Here is a 15,704-nt window from a genome sequence, read left to right as displayed (position 1 = left end):
TACATCTGGAGAAGAAGTCGTATAGAACATAAACCATTGCAGTTTGCATGAGCATAGATGAAGCATGCTGATAGGTAATCAAGAGGGAAGGGCTATTTTGTTCCAGAACACGAGAACTCATGTTTTGCTATTCCCACGCATTAGAGAAAATCGTAATATCTTAACATCGTAGTATAAGCAAGGCTTGATGTTCCCATCTACCGCATTCCTTTGAATGCCACTTCAGTTTGAGTGGTTCCTAGTACTAGAGGTAGGTTTGAGGCCATCTTCGCATCAGAACTGCCATCCCGTAATAAGTATCGTCTTTGGGGGATGCGAACTTGCCTGTAGTCGCTTTCAGGACCTCTCCTTCTTTAAATTCCCAAGCCTGGCAATAGCAAGAAACAAACCACAACTCCTTCCCTTTTGTTGCGGCGGTAGTTGGTCCGGGCATCTCGCAGCTCCTGCCAATTATTGTCAGTTCCTGCCAGCTGCAGGCTTTCCTTCCCTGAGCATTGATGTCACTTCCAGACTGTTTTTGCCTGGCGATTGTTTTTAGTTTCTATTCATTACAAACAGAAACTCTATTGTCTTCTTCCATCTTAATTTCTCATTAGCATTCTTCATTGCCGGGACGTTTTTGGTTGCGCAACACCTGCTATTCATCTTTTTGGCATCAATTCAAGCATCATTCTTGCCCATTCACCAAAACCACATCCTTCCTCTTGCAGCAGTGCTTCTTTCCGACATTTTTCTAACGTGAATTCTTAGCTAGGTAGGTGCCCGTGGCGGATCTATATCTTCTTCACCATCTCCCTCTCATCCATCCTCCTTTTCTCTTCCTTTTCATCTTCCTCACAACATCACCTCCGATCCTTGAATCTCCTTCGTTCCCATCTTGCACGGTATCGTGAACTATCTTACTTACTTTCGCTTCATCTCAGTCTTGGTACTCAGAGTTCGTCATCATCGGCTTCTTCCAGCCTGCTTTGTTCATCAGGTGCTTGACCATCAACTAGGCCCCTGAGGTGTGTTTGATCTCCTGCTCCTCGGCATCGCGTCTTCTCTCTTGTCCCATCATGCTCCCATCGTTCCCCGTATTAGCATGTTCTCAAGATGCACATATTCTGTTCAAGAAGCTTGCTCTGATCAGTACCACCATGTCCCTCTCTTTACCGTTTTATCTTCCCATGTTGACATCGTGAACCCGACTATTTAACTGACAACCTCGGAATGTAGCTAGATTTTCGCACATCCCCGATTATTCGCATCTTGCACTGCTTTGCAGCCGATCTGTTGCTTGTGAGGTAAGAAAAGCTCCTTTGCTCATATGGGATCTACTTACTTGGATGAGTTGCATCTCATTGGTCTTGACAACTGGAATCTTCGTCCCTCGTTATATGAGTGCTGACTAGCATGTGACCGTTAGATATCTCAATCGTACATCTTCATTCAACGACGATCATGGAACAGAACACGGCTGCGGTGCCTTTTCTCTCCAACCATTCCGATCGACGACCTCAGCATCTCGCTATTCCTGGGTCTGCCGACCACAACGCTCTGTTGAGCCAATTCCATGGTTTGAGCCTCGCTGGAATGGGCATGTCTGCCCCTCAGGCTGCATCTCTTCCTATGCAACCTCCTTACATGGTCGCCCCCGACGGGACGATCCTTGCCCCTATGCAGGGTGCTCAGTCCTTGGCTATGAATCATCCCAACGAGCCAAACTATTCTGGCTATCAGATGAATGCAGGCTACGCAGGCACATACACCCTTCCCGGATCCCTTATGCCTTTCACACCAGCTCGCGCCAATATAGGCAATCTTCGTGCTGACCGAACCCAGTCAGAGGTCCCTGGTCTGGAGAACCGTCGTGGCTCTTACTCGACTACAGAGTCTGCTCCTGCTACCCCCTTCTACGGAAGCTGGCCTCCTCGTGAGAATGGTCCACGTGTTCACAGTGACCGATCAGCCTACACCACACCATCACCTCACCAGCTCATGGTTGCCCATCACGCTGAGGCTGCGAATAAGCCAAAGCCTTCTCCAGTCTCTGAGCGTTTTCTGGACGATCTCTTGGCAAAGAACCCTCGTATTCCTGCTGCAGTGCCCGCGGTCTTCACGCCTGCAGGTCACATGAAGAGTCTTGAACAGAGTCTCGAGAACCGCATCCCTGGCAACCGCAACGTCTACATTCGCGGTCTTCACCCTACCACCGATGATGAGTTGCTATTTCACTACGCTGCTCGATTTGGTACTGTCGAAACTTCAAAGGCAATTATCGATACTGCGACCGGTGCCTGCAAGGGGTAAGTTTCATGCATTAACCGAGACATAACAAAAGCTAATCGAGAAAAGATTCGGGTTTGCCAAGTTTTTCGACGTCTCTGAATCCGAGATGTGTATTCGTGGATTTCATCACCTTGGATACGAAGTTGGTTTCGCTCGGGTTTGTCTTCACTATCACACACACAGAGCAATGATGAAGATGGAACTAATACGTTAAAAGGAGTCTTTCAATTCTCGCCTCAAAGCTGAGGGCGATGAACTCTCAACCAACCTCTACATCTCCAACCTGCCCAAATCCTTAACTGAAGTGGTAAGTTCGACTGAAGTATACCGACTGATCACAAGATCACTAACCCGCACCAGGAACTCGGCGTTATCTTTCAGGGCTACACTATCTTGTCTAGCAAAATCCTTCGTGACAGCATGGGCAACAGCCGTGGTGTTGGCTTCGCTCGGTATGCCGGCAAAATACCAGGGACTTGGAACCCGCTAACAACTCCACAGTTTCGAGAACCGCGAAGTCTGCGATGATGTGGTCGAGAAGTTTCATGGTCAGCCTGTTGGCGAAGAAGGTCTTCTCATGAACATCCGATACGCGGACACTCCAGCACAGAAGGAACTCAAGCGTGTCACAGCAGAACGCCGCCAGTTTCGAACCAACGAGTACAACATCGGGGCCTACGGTACTCCTCTCGTCGGCTATGGAGGCTCCATGTTCCCCCATCATGCACAGAACCGACGAGCAGCGATTCCTATTACTCGCCCGTGAGTTTGAACGTATTTAGTTTTCGTACCAACACTGACGCTTTCCTAGTCCTATGTCTCCGGAACTGACTCCTTCCGATACCAACGAGGTAGATCGACGTGCGGGACCGCAGCGTCAATCCACTGGGTATGAAGCGAGGTTGCCAGGTCGTGACTTTGTGAGGTTTATCTAACCTTGCAAGCAGAACGGTCCCCAGCCTGCCCGCCGATGAAGCAGTCGCCACGCCTACCTCATCCGAGTGTGGTGAGAACACGACCGTCCACGCCGATACCATTGTCATCGGCACCACTTTCGACGCATCTCCTTCTATCAAGAAGGAAGTCAAGAAGGATACTTAAGTCCTCGGCCTTATCAACCATTGCTAATGATTTTATCTGGTTGACCATGGTTACATTCGTGCCTTTTCCCCCAAACATTTTTCTTTCTGGTTTTGGAGCGTCTGACTCGGACATCGAGACATGAGCAATCCTGGAACATCTTATGGCCCAAGTAGATGTTAAACTCGACCAATTCATGCCATGATTTGATGTCATGAGCTTTTGTAGCTTAGATTTGGGGGGCGCAAATGCCACTATCAGACGGAGGCGTTTAGAGCAAATCTCCATTAATGTCACATAATCCTTTAACTCTTTACTGAGGCAGTGATGCTATGAACTGATCGTCTTGAGGTGTGGTAATAGTTGTTTGCGCATTCCGTAAAACGTGGGTATCATTGTATCATATCTAAAATGCCAATTTTGACATGCTCTCTTCAACGGGATCGTCCTTAGAATTCATGACATCAACACCGAGCAGGCCACCAGATGTTTGGACATCTTTAGAGACTTCCGACTCACCCTCATCCTCGCCCTCCTCATCTTCATCGTCCTCATCATCCTCCTCTTCACTTTGTTGAGCAGTTTCATCCACCTTTTCCTTAATAGCAGCCTCGAGATCCTTCAACATCTTCTTTGTGAAACCAGAAGCTTCAACTGTGGCATCGAGTCTTTTGAGGCCCTCCTTGGCCATTGCTTTCTTTGCGCGTTTGAAGAAAGGACCAGGCTCTGTTGGCACGAAGTGGAATCTGCGTTCGAAAAAGCGTTTAACACAGTTGACGTCTCGATCAAAATACATTTCAGCGTTTTGATGTTCCATGGAAACCATCTGGGGGAAATCGATCACGACGGGCTCTAGTGTCAGGGTCTCCTCGCCTTTTTCCGATTTTGTTCTATTCTCCTTGATCAAGATATTGAATTCGTTGAAGTCACCATGAATCAATCCATGCTTGGCAAGTCGCAGTATGAGCGCAATTAGATCACCGTACAGGGATGCCGGGTCAGGGACCTCGGCGATCTGTCGAAGAGGAAATGCGTCTATTAGCGACATGACGATTGTGTGGCGAGATTGTGCAAAAGGTTCGGGGACAGGAAAGCCCTCTTCGCGCAGAGCCTTCATGAAGGCAAATTCCTTCATGGCTGCTAGCCTGGAGAGATACATCCATGATCCGGATTGTCGCTTTTTGAGGTAGTCTCGGTTCGATTTAACGGATCGGAAGGAAATACGGCCGAGTCGATGGATCTTGAGAATTCGCTGCGTGCCTGTGTGGTCTGCCACTATCATGATATCACTTTCTTTGCCCACACCGACCCGATCTCCTACACTGTAGACGTCGTTTCGCTTGGCATAGGTATGGAGGGCGAGATAGTCGAGACCACCATATGTGAGTCGGTAACCGTCGTACTTTGCTTCCTTGACACGCGCAATAAGGCCAACCTTTGCAAGGGATGAGATGCTTCTGTGAACACTACCAGCACCTCCACGGAGGCGTGCAAGTTTCTCGATCAAGGACGTGGGCACGAGTTCGTGGTTTTTGCTTCCCATCTCAGCCTAGGTTTGGGGTAAGTCCTGTGAATTTTGCAACCATGATAACCAGGATGTGTACGTACAGCAGTCAAAACTCGCCAATCCTCATCGGTGAGGTAGCGCATGGCTTTTGTGTCTAATTTCATGATGAAAGAGTTCCTGTACGCTTTTGGCCGATATGTTCTGCTTTTCTGTCCACGAGACTTTTTGTTGTCCAATCGACTTTTTTCCGTTCGTTGATATTGGAGGGGTTGTTTCTTCGGATGGTGGGGTTAATTTTTCTTTGAGATCTTATCGTTAACAGGAACCTTGACTCCCGCTTTGACCTAGATGGCCATGTGGGTCCCTAGACAGAAGCACGTGATGAGGCTGGGGCCAGGCGGCAGCGCCTCGCGTAACCCAGCAGAGCTCTACAGCAAAGCATTGAGCTTAGCCAAGCAGCCCTCCATCACCTTCCAACTACGACGACCACGACTCCATCGCTAATTGATTTTCCGCGCTGTGATCACTGACGATACAGCTCAACCACGTATAGAGCATTATATCCCGCCTTCTTTTTACCCTTTCAATCTATTCAATAAAGCTCTACCAAGCGCCCAACCCGCCGACGTCAAACATGGCTCAAGACAGCGAAGTGCCCAAGGCGGCCGACAAGGGCAAGGGCAAGGCCGTTGACGATGCCAAGAAGGACAAGCAACAACCAAATGGAAAGAAGGAAGATGAGAAGATCGAGAGTATGGGATCCTCCCGTTTCACGAGGCAATGTTGTACTGACTAGGGTCCAGCCGCTGAGGAAGAGCTCAATGAGGAAGATCAGCAACTCAAGAACGAGCTCGACATGATGGTCGAGCGCTTGACTGTAAGTCACTAGACATGATTCGCGATCTGGGCCTTTCTAAGCATTCGTACAGGAGTCGAACACCGAACTCTATAAGCCCGCCTTGGAAGCAATGAAGACTTCGATAAAAACATCGACGTCATCCATGACAGCAGTTCCAAAGCCCCTGAAATTCTTACGACCACACTACGAGACTTTGACGAAGCTTTACGAACAATGGCCTCAGAGTGAAGACAAGACCTCGCTGGCTGATGTCCTCTCCGTCATAGGCATGACGTTCTCAGACGAGGATCGACAAGACACACTTCATTACCGACTTCTCGCCCCTACATCCGACATCAGCTCATGGGGCCATGAGTATACCAGACATCTTGCCCTAGAGATTGGAGAGGTGTATATCAAGAGAATCAATAACGAGGAACAGACCAAGGACCTGATCGATCTTGCGCTTGTCTTGATCCCTCTTTTCCTCAAGAGCAACGCCGAGGCCGACGCCGTGGATCTCATGAGCGAGCTCGAAATTATCGAGGAGATGCCCAAATTTGTGGATGAAAACACATACGCTCGCGTGTGCCTGTACATGTCCTCCATGGTCAACCTCCTCACTTACCCCGACAACGAGACCTTCCTTAAGACTGCGCACGATATCTACATGGAATACAAGCAATTTGCGCAGGCCATTGTTCTTGCAATTCGACTGCACGACATCGACCTTATTAGGGCTGACTTCGAGAAAGCCGAAGACCCTGCCCTCAAAAAGCAGCTTGCATTCCTTATTAGTCGCCAAAGAATAGCTCTTGATATTGAAGATGACTCGGACGAGAGCGACGCAATTTCGGAGTCGCTCAGTAACATCAAGCTATCAGAGCACTTCAAGGCACTAGGCAAGGAGCTGAACATCCTTGAGCCCAAGTCTACTGAGGACATCTACAAGAGCCATCTTGAGAGCAGCCGAGTTGCGGGAATGACCAACTTGGACTCTGCCCGACATAATCTTGCAGCGGCATTTGTCAATGCGTTCGTCAACGCAGGATTTGGAAATGATAAGATGATGCTTGTTGATGGCGAGAAGGAGACATGGGTGTGGAAGACCAAGGCCGATGGAATGATGTCGACTGTCGCTTCCATGGGAACCCTTTTGATGTGGGATATTGAGAACGGACTTGACAAGATCGACAAGTACACCTACTCATCCGAAACCGAGATCTCGGCCGGTGCCATGCTTGCTATCGGAATCATGAATTCTGGTGTGAGAATGGACTCTGACCCCGCCGTTGCTCTCTTGGCCGATAGTGACAAGCTGCATCATTCTGATCCTCTCATCCGAACAGCTTGTATCATGGGTCTAGGACTGGCGTATGCTGGGTCGAATAGGGAGGACATTCTTGAGCATCTTCTGCCCATGATTTCGGACTCTTCTTACGATATGCAGATCTCCGCGATGGCCGCCCTGTCCTGTGGCCTCATCTTTACGGGATCCTCTCATCCCGAGATCAGCGAAGCTATTGTCACCACCCTAATGGACGACGACCGTAAGAACCAACTGACTGATAAGTGGACACGGTTCTTAGCCCTCGGCTTGGGTCTTCTCTTCTTCGGTCGACAAGAAGAGGTTGATGTCATTCTCGAAACCCTCAAAGCCATTGAGCATCCTATGGCCAAGTCTACCGCCGTGATGGCAGAGATCTGCGCCTGGGCTGGCACAGGTGCTGTGCTCAAGATTCAGGAGCTTCTGCATATCTGCAATGAGCACCAAGAGGAGACTGACGAGAAGAAGGGCGACGAGCTACTACAGGCATATGCCGTCATCGGCATCGCCCTTGTGGCCATGGGTGAGGATATTGGCCAGGAAATGGTTCTACGACAGTTTGGTCACCTTATGCACTACGGTGAAGCCAACATTCGTAAAGCTGTGCCTCTTGCCATGGGCCTCATTAGCCCTAGCAACCCTCAAATGAAGGTCTACGATACACTATCTCGGTACAGTCACGACAACGACCCCGAGGTGGCTATCAACGCCATCTTTGCCATGGGTCTTTTGGGTGCTGGCACAAACAACGCCCGATTAGCTCAGCTACTACGACAACTCGCCAGCTATTACCACCGTGATCAGGACGCCCTATTCATGGTGCGAATTGCTCAGGGCCTCCTTCACATGGGTAAGGGCACCCTGACAATCAGTCCCTTCCACACAGACCGACAGGTTCTATCTCGCGTCTCGGCTGCCGGCCTACTTGCTACCCTTGTCGCTATGATAGAGCCCAAGGAGTTTATTACCGGCCAGTCACACTACCTACTTTACTTCCTTGTCACCGCTATGCACCCCCGCTTCCTTGTCACCCTGGACGAGAATCTCAAGCCTCTCAAGGTCAACGTTCGCGTTGGTCAGGCCGTTGACGTTGTTGGCCAAGCTGGCCGCCCCAAGACTATTACTGGATGGCAAACTCAGAGCACACCAGTGGTGCTTGGATATGGTGAGCGTGCAGAACTCGAAGACGAGGAGTACATCAGCCTTAACAGCACCCTTGAGGGCCTGGTGATCTTGCGGAAGGTCAGTTCGATAACACCTATATCATTTTTTTCAGGACACTAACTTGTGTAGAACCCCGAATGGGAAGCTGAGAAATAGACGGGTTTGACTTGTTTGGAGCATGGTGCCGGTTACAAGGACATGCTTAATTACACTGTATTCTATGGTAATCTGCCGTAAGCGCAGCGAAGGGGACGGAAATGAATATTCGATAGACTGAAGAACTGGGTTCCCGATTTTGAACTCGTTTCCATCGTTAAAGCACTCTGCTTATTTATGTAAAAAGAACTGAAACTGCCATATCTTGAGTGTCTACAAATGCTATTCAGCGCTCAGCTGTTTAGAAACCACGACTTCCTAATAACGCCTATAGCCATCCATGCGGTCTATCATTATGACTCCCAGACAAAAGTTTAGATCTATATGTAACGTCTTCCAACATCAGAGCTTTACCACGTTTTAGGTCCGAAATGCTCGCCCTCTGGAACGGTGTTGTATGAACAAGCTTGCCAGTCACAACCCTGCTTGTACACCTCGGTACCCCACCACTTGAGATTTTGCGCAAACCCAGGATATATAAAACCAAAAAAAACGACCACAATACCAAAAGCAAGACCAGAATCGAGAGCTGCGCTCAAGGTCATGGTATACTTACTCCACCAAGCGTTATGTCGGTTTTTGATCAAGTAATTGAAGACGTAACAGACGAGCACCCAGACAGAGAAGTTGAGACCTGTAGCGGGGGGGATCCATGACATAGCGCCAAAAATGACGGGGAGGTTGACCTTGCGCAGGATGCTCGAGCGGTGACGTCGGCTGTAGAGCCACAAAGGAATCGGGAGTAGTGCACCAAGCGGAAAGAACCAGACCAGAGATCGATAAATTGCCTTTGGACCGAAGAATTCGTTGGGCCCGACAACTCCCCACAAGATGGAGCCGTTAAAGTGAACTCTGGCGATGGGACATGTGAAACCGTTTATCGCCTCAGAAGTGCAGATACCTCTGATGTTGGCAAACATCCAGTTGAGCACACCGATCTGGGTCAAGGAGGAGACAAGGGTTGCGACGATCTGGACTAGGAAGAGAATTCGCGGGGGAATCTTCATGTAGTGGCCGAGCTTGAGATCGGATGCGAATTTGATACCCTGGGCTGACGAGATATAACCGTATGTGACAAAGACCATGTTGGCGATGGGACGGCCTGGGAAGACGACACCACAGATAAGCTGGCAGATTAGATAAATACTACTGTGCTGGTTCGTGACGGCCATGATGATGCCATTGGGGATGAAGAAGAGTGCTCCAATGGCGAGGGCGAGCAGAAGACCATACCAAGGCAAGTGGACAGGATAACTAACTTGATTAGCAACCAGACCTAGTGAAAAATCAAGTAAGAGCGCCTACTATTCAACCACAAAGATTCCGATAACGGTCATGGTGAGAAATGTGATGAGGTACCAGCTTAGGGGAGCATCCTTGTATCTCTTCATGAGCTTGCTGTGAATATCCTCACGGCTAATGATTCCATCAACATGCGATGTAGATGACATTCGCCTACCACTTTCATCGGTTGACTGGCGAGGCAGCGATCCAGGGGAGTCGGCCACGGGCTCGTACTTTGCTTGCCCATCCTCACGAGCCTCTTGCAGGGCTCGTTTCCAAGACCTCCAAATATCTTGACCGTGCGAGCAAGCAGTATGCGTCAAAAGAGCGGATAGACCGGCGAACTGAACTCCATAACTCAACACATATGTGATGGGCAAAAAGACTCTGCTGTAGTTTTGATACGCTTTACGATCAAAGAGAAATTCGGGGGTTAGGATCTTGCTGACATCGTAAACCTTGCCAGTGTTATCGAACACAGCCGCCGAGAGAATTGGCATATACGAGGAGAAGAGAACGTTACTGTAGTAGAGGATAGGTGCGATAATCCACATCACCACAGCGAGGCCCCCGATAACGTTCATGGCAGCCCAAAAGGGTACCAGCAACGGCGAACCAACATATGTAACCTGCGCCCAGTCAAAAGTTAACGGGAATAGCCCGAGTCCGGAGGAAACACCGAAGAGGTTTGCGATGACAACGTTCTTGGGGGCAAACCAGGTGATAACGTTGAAGTAGCTGAGTGCTGGCATGAGTAGCCCAGGCAGAAAGTAGAAGAGGAATGATATTGTCCACACAATATAAAAGAATTTCCACCTGCTGATGGTCCAGCCCCCTGCAGGCTTATTCTCCTGTTTGTGAAGTGTCGAAAACATGGCTGCCGACATGAGAGTTCCAGGCCAAATCATGCCGCTGGGTCGGACAAGGAAACGGCGCGTCAAGCCTGCGAAGCCATAACCGAGGATTTGCGTCGATATAGTGAGAAGAAGCTGATACACGATAGGGGCTTCCTGGTTGTAGAACTGGGTTTGTTCAACGATAACATCGGTCGCAAAAGCGAAGCCAAAAGCAACATTGCTGCTAACATAGACGCACGTATGCTCCTTTTCGTTCCAACGACCTTGCGCCAGCCATCTCCTCACACGGGTACGCTTTTTAACTTTATGCAGACTATGCGCTTCGTCACTCACAGATGCTACCCGCACGCCATCAACAAACTCTTCTTCAGGGTCGTAGGGTCGCTTCAACACGAAATCCCATAGGTGTCCAAGGGGGTGAACAAGTAATAAAGCAATAACTGGAGTAATAGCAACACTAGGGTATCTTAACGAGAAGAACAAATTGGTCGAGGAGCCGAGGATAGCGAATAAAACGGAGAGGCACCACATGCGCGGCGTGTTTATGGAAAGGGTGGTGTTATCGGTGGGCGGAACAGAAGCGCGGACAGCCTCGTGGGGGGAGTTTTCATGGTATTCGGCGTCTGAAGCAGCGGAAGAATCGTCATCCAGCAGTGCACCATCCTCAGACAGATCGTCCTTCAAGCTGCCTTCAAGAACACCCGGATGTGTAGGTTCACCAAGACCCATGCGGCCCTCAAGGCCGGAAACAAGGACGGCGCCATCGATTTCTTCTGATAATCTCGAGGAGGACTTTTTGCTGAGTCCAGAGCGGTGCGAGGTCTCGCTGCGCATCGTATCGGTAACATGACGCAATTGGTGCGAGTCGGGATCCCAGCGATCACTGCCGGCGGGCGAGTTGTTGCGACTGGGTGTTAGCGATACGGAGCCATACGGGGCAGCGTCGGAGCGAGCAGCAGAGCGCAAGAAGGGTGTCTTCTTGGAAGCCATGTCTAAGTCGGCGTTTGATGGTTGGAGAGTAGCATCTAGACTGTCATCGGTATTGGTATGTTCAGAAGACTGCAGCGCTGCATTTTGATGGTCAACGAGGACTGGTGGGGGAGCAGAAACAGCTGGGGTTAATAATGGAAGAGGTAATATACCAGAGGCCGTAGCCTGGTACGGCAAGACATGGCCCTGGTCTTGAACTGGGTGTGAGGGTGAGACAGTCACAGTGGACCTGGTGGTGGAGGATGAGGACGAGGATGTTAGGGGCTGAAGGGCAACGTCCTGGCGCAGTGTCGGGGAGTCGTCAACAACCCTGTCTCCAACCCTCTGTGGCAGGGACGAGGACGCTGAAGACTTGCGGCTAAGGCTTTGTTTGCTGGAGGAGGAGATGGAGGCCGAGGAAGAATTGGTGGTGTGTTTGCCCATAGCGGGGAGGGGCGTGTGTTGTACGGACAGCGAGGGATCGCGTATCGAGACTATCAACCACCTATCGCTTGACTAAAGAGACAAGGCAAAGTAGGAAGTAGCGGGGCGTGATCGATGGGCTCCAGCTATCATCGATCCGGTCTGGTGCAGTATAGTAGGTATGGAGCCGGAAGGCAAAAGGTCCATATGTGACAAGACAGACTTGGACAGAGATAGGGACCGTGCCGCTAGTGGAAATGCGTGTGAATGAACGAATTGAATCAAGTAAAGAATTATAGAGGAAGAGGCAGTGAGTGATTGGCAAGAAACGGGAGAGACCAAAAAAGCAAGGCTACGCCAGCCCTGTCTATATGAACGGATACGTGGAGAGCCCAAGGGTGTTTAGTGGGTGACTAGGATCAGGCGGATGACAAGGGAGTCGGTGACGGGATGACGCATAGCTAATACATATTTTCTAGTCTAGAGAGAAGAGTTATGTGTGTATATTTGCGGTCAAGATTTGAAAAGGAACGAGCATATACATTTTGAGCCATTACAACTGGTAATGTATTTATTTGCAGATAAGAAGGTGAGTTGGCATGAGGAATGAAAGCCGTCCAATTGGATTGCAACTCGCAATTACTTACGGGAGGCTGCCGAAGGCATGGAAGCACTAGATATTACACAGGGTGCCTACTAAGGTAGGGTGCTAGGTGAGGACGGGCTGTCGAGTCCTCCCACGGGTCATGACCAGAATGGGAAATACACGGCCCTTGGCCTTCAGGTAACCTCTCAGTTGAGTTATACGTGCAGCAAATAGTTACATTAGTAGTCGACTTTGACGCAGACGCGAGGATCTACTGATGATCTTTGATCTAAAAAGTGACATGCCCTTGGCCAAGACTCATGGTTTGGGTGGCCGTGTAGTAGTAGCCCGACATCATCACTATTGATGAAGGTATTCCCAATCACACAGCGAATCTTATACAGCTTCAACGGGCCATGTCCTCGTCCCCGAAACGCACTGAGCACCGCGGCTCAACGACGGCCGGCAATAAGCAAGTGGGCCAAAGAATCCCCTGGCAACTCCATTTCGGCTACCTCTGTATGTACAGGGAAGGGACAATATCTGCTGATGAACGATGGATCTGATTAGATAGCAGTGGTCATTGCTTCAAGATGTTCCTGTTGGCCTTTGGTTTTGACCAGGCCTTCGGGGAGTCTCTACAACTTACCTTTTATCTTAGTTGCACATGCACTGATCAAGCCATTTAGGAAGCTGTTCCTGATTCAATCTCAGTAAAGTAAAGATCTACCGTTGATAGGCAAAGCTTGAAAGGATTGACCTTTAGCTTGTGGTATGGCATATAGCCATGCTAAAGTTCACACCCAGGCGGCAACGTTATTAAAATATGACACGCGTTAAACCCCGAGTTACCCATGTTCAAACTCATCACAATGCCTGAGACATGCCTGGGTACCTAGGTATGAGTATGGGGATTTCATCCCAACTTTTGAGCAATGAGACGCGTCGTATTGCAAATGATTAGCGTTTCCTGGCTCAGGCTTGACAGAGACACGGACGTTTTTATCCGTGGCATGAACCCTGCGCGAGGCGCACTGTAAATTAGAAGGATTTCTCTACCAATCCGATATTTGACAATTCAAACTATTCAATATTGATTATGTACTATCAATTTGAATTATCTAAACGATATTCCTTGCCCCCTAGGTTCACCCCAGAGGACTTTTGGCGATTGCTCGCGATTTTCAAAGTCTAACTGAATTCATCACTCGCTCTGTAGCCAATATTTATATACATTACGTACTAATAAAGCCATTCTTCTTCGTCTATGAAGTGAGGCCAATTTGATACTGGTAACAAGTTGACCTTGAATATGGCGTGGGGGTTCCCGTGCGAGACCCTGATTCTTTGTTGGCCGTCTGATAACCTCAGAACATTCATTATTGATATCCGCCCTTGTCGAATAAAATAATGAACAATTGAGCCTAGTCTGTTGCCTTGGGCTTCACCGCCGATGTCTGCGGCGGCTTCTTAGACGTCGCCGGCGCTGGGTCCTGGCACATGATGAAAGGTCAAGAACTGAAATGACGCCAGAGACCGAATTTGGGTTCGGCACGTATCCGCTCTGTCGATGCCAAGGGCGCTGCTTTACACTGGTTTTAGCGTACTGTACCGTAGGACCCTCTCCACGGAACAAGTTAAACATCAGCTAGAAAAACACTCTTTTTCACCAACAGGAACCAATATCAATCCACCACCCTGGCTCATCAAGTCTCATCAGCCTTGTTGTGGCTATGGCGTCATCCCTTCCTGCTGCTAAGCAGCAACTGAGGAAGCTTGTGAAGCAGAAGCTCTCCACGATATCACAGGAGTCCGTCACTACTCAGAGTATGATCACCAAGCAATCAAACGACCACTCATCCATTCATAATGTCCGTGCTTTTCTTGGACAATTCCCCTAACTTGAGTCACACAGGTCGTTGTATCTTTGAGTCTCTGAAAGAGCTTCAGCCTTACAAGGATGCTAGACGCATCAGCATCTACCTGTCCATGCCTACCGCCGAGGTCCAAACAGATGCCATTGTTCGCCATGCACTTGGTGCCGGCAAGCAAGTCTTTGTCCCCTACCTTCACAAGTCGCCTTTCCAAACACCGGACACCCCATCACGCGTAATGGATATGGTCCATTTGGAAAACATACAGGACTACGAAAGACTCAAGCTGGACAAGTGGGGAATTCCAAGCGTGGATCCGGCCACTGCTGATGCAAGGAAACGTATACTAGGCGACTCGGACGTCGAGACTTCTGACTCTGCCATTCTCGACTTCATTGTCGTCCCAGGAGTTGCATTCGACTTTGATGAATCAGGGTCGATTCGGCGTCTTGGTCACGGCAAAGGTTTTTATGACTTCTTTATCAACAGATACATGGCCAAGCTCGAGTCAAAGGGCATCGCTCAGCAAAATCCGCTGCACTTGTATGGTCTGGCTTTGAAGGAACAGATGGTTCCTGCGACATCAGAGCACCAGATTCCAACAGACACTCACGACCGTAGGCTCAACGGGCTCATTATCGGTGATGGTGAGATCAAGCACGGCGTTCACGAAGCGTCTACTTCACGATATCCATTGCAGGATCTTTAGTACAAAAACCTGATTAAGCATTTGAAGCCTGAATCCAAGACATCGATAGACACGTGACAGTGACAGTTGGTTACCTAGGTAGGGCATGTTTCTGTCTTTGTAGATTTCTTTGATGCTTGTGAATCATACCTACTTAGCAAAACTACCCTCAAATGTTGTTTTCATCTCGACAAAACCTAAAAAATACTAAATAGTAAAGTATTCAGATCATCACCTCAAACTTATTGATTGTCAAGAAATCAGGCCGTTTATGACGCGTGAAGGAATCATCGGTTAATCTACGGCCATCAGGTTGCCCCGCCATGACTGACAACGTCTGGCTTGCTAAGTTAGGTGGGCTTTGTGTATTTTACTTCTGATTGACTCTAGCCTGGAGACATCAATTATCCCACCTCGAACTTTGGTCTGATCATTAAAACGACTCTTCTCTGACGTTCGGGGTCCTCCTTTCCCCCTTTACCATACCCTTACTTCACTTCTTTCCTTCTTTCTCAACTGGTGCTCTCAGCCCGCCTTTCCGCCAACCTTTACGCTTGCGACTCCCAGTAACACTCATCGACGCCCAGCTGCTGCCCCCCCTTTATATGCGCCGCAACCACCAGGGTTCATCGTGCGCAACATATTCAAGTTATCCGAATCTCTACTTCCACACCTTCTGC

At 49.2% G+C, this 15,704-nt stretch overlaps 5 protein-coding genes across 5 annotated transcripts; 3 read left to right on the top strand and 2 right to left on the bottom strand.

Moving 5' to 3' along the window:
- Window positions 1-1,443: 1,443 nt before the first annotated feature.
- Window positions 1,444-3,372, top strand: FSST1_001004 (uncharacterized protein; the record flags this gene model as incomplete). Its single annotated transcript, XM_083223918.1, has 7 exons — window positions 1,444-2,288; window positions 2,338-2,428; window positions 2,489-2,578; window positions 2,632-2,723; window positions 2,773-3,033; window positions 3,083-3,160; window positions 3,219-3,372. The coding sequence occupies 7 exons, from the start codon at window positions 1,444-1,446 to the stop codon at window positions 3,370-3,372; spliced, it is 1,611 nt and encodes a 536-aa protein (XP_083091186.1).
- A 385-nt stretch (window positions 3,373-3,757) lies between these two features.
- FSST1_001003 (protein kinase RIO2) lies at window positions 3,758-5,022 on the bottom strand (the record flags this gene model as incomplete). The annotated part of the gene is made up of 2 exons (XM_083223907.1): window positions 3,758-4,900; window positions 4,960-5,022. 2 exons carry the CDS (start codon window positions 5,020-5,022, stop codon window positions 3,758-3,760), a joined length of 1,206 nt encoding a protein of 401 aa, XP_083091185.1.
- A 470-nt stretch (window positions 5,023-5,492) lies between these two features.
- Window positions 5,493-8,343, top strand: FSST1_001002 (proteasome regulatory particle base subunit RPN1; the record flags this gene model as incomplete). Its single annotated transcript, XM_083236725.1, has 4 exons — window positions 5,493-5,610; window positions 5,662-5,735; window positions 5,788-8,265; window positions 8,317-8,343. 4 exons carry the CDS (start codon window positions 5,493-5,495, stop codon window positions 8,341-8,343), a joined length of 2,697 nt encoding a protein of 898 aa, XP_083091184.1.
- A 350-nt stretch (window positions 8,344-8,693) lies between these two features.
- FSST1_001001 (OPT oligopeptide transporter protein-domain-containing protein) lies at window positions 8,694-11,897 on the bottom strand (the record flags this gene model as incomplete). Its single annotated transcript, XM_083236714.1, has 2 exons — window positions 8,694-9,597; window positions 9,649-11,897. 2 exons carry the CDS (start codon window positions 11,895-11,897, stop codon window positions 8,694-8,696), a joined length of 3,153 nt encoding a protein of 1,050 aa, XP_083091183.1.
- A 2,298-nt stretch (window positions 11,898-14,195) lies between these two features.
- Window positions 14,196-15,045, top strand: FSST1_001000 (5-formyltetrahydrofolate cyclo-ligase; the record flags this gene model as incomplete). The annotated part of the gene is made up of 2 exons (XM_083236703.1): window positions 14,196-14,289; window positions 14,378-15,045. 2 exons carry the CDS (start codon window positions 14,196-14,198, stop codon window positions 15,043-15,045), a joined length of 762 nt encoding a protein of 253 aa, XP_083091182.1.
- Between the last annotated feature and the right edge of the window lie 659 nt (window positions 15,046-15,704).

The sequence above is a fragment of the Fusarium sambucinum genome, chromosome IV (assembly GCF_050947815.1).
Source record: "Fusarium sambucinum isolate potato_lamoka chromosome IV, whole genome shotgun sequence".
NCBI lineage: Eukaryota > Fungi > Ascomycota > Sordariomycetes > Hypocreales > Nectriaceae > Fusarium > Fusarium sambucinum.
This window is presented reverse-complemented; position numbering and strand designations above follow the sequence as displayed.